Source organism: Tupaia chinensis, unplaced genomic scaffold (genome assembly GCF_000334495.1).
Source record: "Tupaia chinensis unplaced genomic scaffold, TupChi_1.0 Scaffold000119_1, whole genome shotgun sequence".
NCBI lineage: Eukaryota > Metazoa > Chordata > Mammalia > Scandentia > Tupaiidae > Tupaia > Tupaia belangeri.
In genome coordinates this window covers 5823492-5829886 of record NW_006159585.1, presented here as the reverse complement: position 1 = coordinate 5829886, position 6395 = coordinate 5823492, and the positions used below count along the sequence as shown (strand labels likewise).

Sequence of the window (6395 nt, the reverse complement as noted above, 5' to 3'; positions counted from 1 at the left end):
GTTTCTCTCTTGCCAATCTTAGTATCTTGTCTTTGTCTTTGTCTTTGCTCAATATAATGTGTCTTGGAGAAGATCTTCTTGGGTTGATTCTATTTGGGGTCCTTTGTATTTCTTGGGACTGGACCTTTGAATGCTACTCTAGGTTTGGAAAGTTTTCTTCCAAGATTTCATAGAATAGATTGTCAGTGCCCTTATGGGTCTCTTTGCCTTCTGGGATACCAATTATCCAGATGTTTGGACGTTTGATGGTATCTAGTATTTCTTGTATAGTATTCTCATGTTTTTGGATAATTTTCTCAGTCTTTGTGATGGATTTTTCTAGGCCAGTAATTCTATCTTCTACAACTGAGATTTGATTTTTAATGTGATCTAGTCTGCTTTGAATACTTTCAAGGGAGGTTTTGACTTCCTGTATTTTAGTCTTCATCTCTAACAGGTCCATTTGATTCTTTTTTAAAGTGTGTAATTCCTTTTTTAGATCTTGCAAGAATTTCCTCACCACCTCCTGAAGCTTGTCAGCTTCTTTCCCCTTCCTCTTCAATAGTTCATTGTCTCTCTTCTCTTCAATCTCTGTGAGCTTTGTCACTATGAAAATTCTAAATTACTTATCAGACATTTCCATGAATTTCATCATACTGTCTGAGGATGAAGAGGACTTATTTTCCTTGGAGGAGAGGTATTTTATTGTTCTTCCATATTTCTTGTGACCCTGCAGTGATTTCTAGTCATCAGATGGATGGTGTGTTTCTTCTAATTCTTGAATTTCAGTCTGAGTATTCAGAGGCGTGCAGGAGGAGGTAATCTAATCTCTCTTCCATTCCACTCACTCTTTGTGCATCAGAATCAATAGGAATAGAGGAATATTCTGACCCTAACTGTGTTCAGATGTGTAGATTCTGTTCACTTGGACCTGTCTAGACACTTAGTGAGCAGAGGCTGAGAAGCACATGAGTAAAGATTAAAAAAAAAACAAAAAAGAAAAGAATTAAAGAAAAGTAAAGAAGAAAACATAAAATAAGAAAAAAGGATAATAAAAAACTGTAGGTTTTAATATTAAAATGCAAAGATTGAAAACAGAAGGAGAGAGGCACCTATTAACACAATAAAGGGGCTTGAAAGCCCAGAGAATAATTTACCTTAAAAAAAAAATTAAAAGATTAAAAGACTCAGGAAGAGACAGAGAGAATTAGAGACAAAGAGACAGGTAACACTACACACTAGAAATAAGTGACAAGGAAGTCTCAACAGAAAATATTCATTTTAAGTCTCTGAAAGCACTAATTCACAGCTGAAGTTCAGGATCCATGTGGAGGTGGACCCCATTGAATCTGTTTTTGATGAGAGTTTGAGGAGTCTAAATATAAGTGATAAGTGAGATAGAACATATCTTGCAAAAGACTTTGAACCAGTGGTAAAATAATTCAAGATTATGGGATATGTTTATAAGGCAATCCTATAGATACATATTTTGGTATTTATGCATAAAGTAATTTTAATTTGTATGATTCTTCATAGAAAATCTGAGGTTCTTTTATTATTATTATTATTTTTAATTTGTCAGAAGGCATGTGTGCTCCCTAGAAATGGTGGGAACAAGAAAGCACTCTCCATAGGAAAGGGTCACACTGCAACCCCTTCTCCATTTTTCCTTCCTTTCAGGATTTTTGGTATAAACACACATGTGCCTGGTGTGTTTTTCAAGCTGCAGAGTCTGGATCTTAAACTACAGGGTCTGATGGCCATGAGGAGTCCAAATATCTTAACCACCAGGCCACAAAATGACCCTCTGAGATTCTTGAATAGTTTTGGCAAACCTTTCCCAATCTGTTCAGATTCAATTGAGAGTTTTGAATTATAATATTGATTATAATAGTATCTTCATCATATGCCCAGTGTATGTATAATCAAATATATGTTCTAGAAACATGTCGGGTGAAAATGTCTGTTGACCATTTTAATTTTTGTTAGTTTGAAGGCATGCATAAGAATGAAGCAATAAGCCAACAGCTTCATGTTCTGAGAAAAGAAATAAAGCAGTTGCAGGCAGAAGCTGCCAAGCCACCATCACTTAATATTGTGGAAGCTGCTGTGCATGCAGAGAATTTGATTACGTAAGTTTAAGAGCATTACAATTTAAAATCCTATTATTTTGTTGTTGTTATTGTTGTTTGCTCATTTCTTACATGACTAAGAGAGTTAAACAGAGACAGAGGCAGAAAAGGAAAGATAGAGACAGACACCCCTTAATGGGGGTCCTTATGCCCTGATCCACCCCAGTTTCAGCTAGCTCGGATCATGGGGACACCTGAAAACCCTGAATGCTCAGGGAGGTCTCAGGGCACAAACCAGGACCTTCCCTTGTGGGTCCAATTGCGTTACAACTGCACCACCACCACCTAGTCCTTGTTATTATTAATAATAATCATATATGGTATTGTAAACCTCCCCTCCACTCCCTTCCTCAATCAAATTAGCACAGAAATGAGCAAGTTATGAATAGCTTTGGGGCCAAATCTGGCCTGCTACCTATTTTTATACATAAAGTCTTATTCGAACACAGCTCTTCCCATTTATGATTTTTATATTGCAATGGCAGAATTGAGTAGTTGGAAACAGGGACTTTGTGACTCACACAGCATAAAACATTCACTCTCTGGCCCTTTACAGAAAAAATTTGCTGTGCCTAAATTACAAGATGATATATTGCACGTTGAAATTCAGTCACGGAGAGATTTAGTGCTTATGAAAGTTACATTTAACCAGAAAGTCATCATTGTCAATTCAGATAATTGAGCGAAGCTCCCACTGTAATTCCTTAAGTGATTGGGGTGCTCATTTGTAGCTGCAAACTGGCATTTGCACATTGTGGTTTTTTAACTTGGAAAGTTCTTAGAAGACTCTCCCCATCTTCTTGCTTCTTAAAGCCACCAGGATATGACTGGGGTTGGGGAGGGGGGGGTTGGCTGCCTGCCTTTTATTTTAATGTGACCCCATAGCTCCTATACTTGGTGGTTTGGTGTGTGTAGAGGACATTTGAAGCTTGGATTGAGGAGCCTAAGAAGGAAGATGTCAGATGAATAAGAGTTTGATATTTGTTTTACCTGAAAAATAAGCAAAATATATGTGAGAATTGGAAGAGCTATCTTTGTTTTAGGATCTTATTTATACAGAGATCTTTTTCATCAACCTCAGTGTATGTTTTTGATTTAAAATTTAGAGAAGTCAGAGTTCTTGTGTTTAAAAATACCTATTATATAAGGAATACAAAGTTAAGTAATGAATTACGAATTGTTTATAACCTGAAAAAATTTAATAATGGGAAGAGTGTTTATTAATCCTCATACTACAATTGACTTTTTTCCCCCAAGGGAGCATAAAATCAGTACTATTTATTGAAAATAAATTATGGAGTAAAGTTGGAAGATACACACCCTTTGAAATAGTTGTAAAGTGATACTTGCAGGGGGATCTAAGGACGTTTAAGAATATTGCTTGGGAAATGGAGAGTATGGCAGAAACACTTGGAATGTGGATGATAAACCAATAGTCTTACCCACATTTTCTCAAACAGGGCCTTAGTGAATGCTTACAAGTTGCAGCCCACACCTGGGGTTCAGAAGGTGGGAATTAGCCTCTTCTTCACTGTCGTGGATTATGTCAGTGATGAGACACAGCGTCATCCTCCCACAAGGCAGTTCTTTACATCATGCATTGAGATCCTGGGACAGGTAAGGGTATTCTGTGTTTTTAGCCTTAATCAGATATAATGAGTCTCTGCGGTATCTTCATTATATGTAGTCAGGGTTGACTTTAGACTAAGTCAGGAGCCCTTTGAAATTGTTGTATTTAAATATTTGCTCTCAAGATATGATTAGAAATGTTTGTATAGAGGGACCAGCAGGTGGTGTGATGGTTAAGGCGCTGGACCCTCCCATATGGCCAACCATGGTTCATGCCTGGTGGCTTGCTTTCTCACTTTCTCTTTCTCTCTCTGCCTTTCTCTGGTCAAATTAAAAGAAATGAATGAATGAACAAATTTTTTTTTTTTAAAAGAAATGTTTGTATAGAATTTTACTTCTCAAAAAGCAAGATTAAAATATTTATATTTGAAAATCTAGGGGACGCATCAGATTTAATCATATGTTATTGATTATGAATATAACATTACAAGAAGCTTTGTATTTTTTATAAAATATTTCCTGGTTGGGAACCAGCAGTTAGCGTAATGGCTATGTCGCTGGACTCCCATGTAGTCGACCGCAGTTCGTGTCCCGGACCCGGTGGCTTAAAACTCACGCCGGGCGCATGTGCGTGCGTGCCCAAGATCCCGAGAGGAGAATGGAGGAGAAGGGATTGCGGCGTGACCATCCCCCCTGGGGGGTGATTTCTTGCTTTCTGTCTCTATGTCTCTCTCTGTCTGTCTGGCGAGCGCATGCGCCCTACAGTGAAAATCTCTCCCAAAAAAAAACCCAAAAAAACTCTTGCTTAAAAAAAAAATTTCCTGGTTTATTGTTTTATTTCATCTTCATGGTGGCTATATAATCAATATTCTTAAAAATGAGAAAACTGGGCTCTAAAAGATGAAGACAGTTGGTGCGTGTGGGGAGCTGTGACTGGATCGCTGAGCTGCTGATTCAGCATCCAGTGCTTGCTCCTCCTCACCACTGCTCCCTCCTGGTTTCTGTTCTTGGCCACCTTTTCTTTATTTCTTCATTTGACTTACTCTTAAATATATGAATATTTAGCAAGGGTAATGACAGTGTATGTGTGCAGATTTATGAAATATGTTATAAAAGAGAGTACTGCCACTTGTTAGAAAATATGTAAATACTGATTAACCATGTACTCTCACTAAAACTCAAGAGTTCAAAATTGAGATTCAAAATTCAGAATTCAAAAAATTCAAAATTCCCTTATTGATTGGATACTTATAAGGTGGTCATGTTGAACAGGTTTTACAGTTTTTTCAAAGTAGTTTTTCTTTAATCATAAAATTAATGTATGCTTATTGTAATTAATGTAGACAGTACAGAAAGTTAAAGAAGGAAACTATCTCATAATTCTAACCACCTGATGATACTGGCTACCCAGCTAACATTTTGTTATAGTTCGTTTTGTGTCTGTAATAGCATATGTGTGTGTTGATGTAAAAATGAAATGTCATTCATATACATATGTAGATGCATGCTCAGAAATGAGCACAGGCTAGTTTGTAGCCTAGTTTTTTATGTAAACACATCCTTCAGCCTTTTCTGTATTAACAAATACAGACCTATGTCATGATGCTTGACGTCTGCATAGCATTTCAGGGCACAGATAGAGTGTAATGCGCTGAGCTGGTGCTCTCTAGCTGGATATTTAGGTAAGTAAATTGGTTGTTTTATTATAATAAGGCCATGATAAATAGTCTCATGTGTCCTTATGGACTTAATGGACCATCATCTTTAGGCTAATTTCCTAGATATATGATGGCTATGTCAAAGGGATTCAGTGTGTATTGTCTATTTGACACGTATTATATATAGCCTTTAACGTATATTATCATAGTGCCTTCCTGGGGAGTTTGTATTTATTTACACTATTTTAGCAAGATTTGAGATGACTATTCTCTGTATTATAAACATTACAAATCATTATTCTTTTTCAGTCTTACTAATATGATAAGGAAAGTGGTATTTCATTATTATTTTAATCTGTATTTAAGTATTGGTTAAATTGTATGTCTTTTCACGTGTTTATTGGCCATTTATGTATATTTTTTGTGAAATGTTAGTTGTTATTCTTTGCACATTTCCTGTTGGAATTTCTTGTCTTTTTTTAAAAATTGTTTTATAAGAGCTTCTTAACCTGTTAACCTGTTATTTAGAATGTTATGAATATATTTTTCTAGTTTATAATGTTTCTTAAATTTTATGATACTTTTTGCCTTATATAAATGTATTTTTTTTATTTATTTATTTTTAAAGAATTATTTTATTTAACTTTGTTTATTTTTTAATTTGACCAGAGACATATAGAGTGAGAGAGAGAGAGGAAGGAAGCTGCCGGGTTCCGAATTTGAACTGTGGTCAGCCATGTGGGAGTCCAACATCCTTAACCACCATGCCAGCAGTTTATTTTTAATATATTCAAATCTATAAGTCTTGTATCTTATTGTTTCTGTTTGTGGTCAATGATCAAACCTTCCTGACCCTGAAAGTATTTAAATATTTGCTTATATCACAGTACTTTTTAATATTAGAACCAAGTTAAAACAAGGTGAAGTCCTCCTCATTATATATTAATTGTAAAAGTTAGCTTTTTTTGAGGTACTAAATCTAAAACCTAAAAGTTTCATTTTCTTTTTTTTTTTTTTTTAATAATTTTTTTTTAAAGAGTGGTTGGCACACTGAAAC

General features: G+C 35.6%; 1 protein-coding gene across 1 annotated transcript in view; it reads left to right on the top strand.

Moving 5' to 3' along the window:
• Positions 1-6395, top strand: part of EPG5 (ectopic P-granules 5 autophagy tethering factor) — a 135772-nt gene that overhangs the window by 85714 nt on the left and 43663 nt on the right. The window contains exons 28-29 of the mRNA XM_006144408.3: positions 1969-2111; positions 3572-3728. Coding sequence (XP_006144470.1) covers positions 1969-2111; positions 3572-3728 — 300 coding nt within the window. The remainder of the gene's footprint in view (positions 1-1968; positions 2112-3571; positions 3729-6395) is intronic.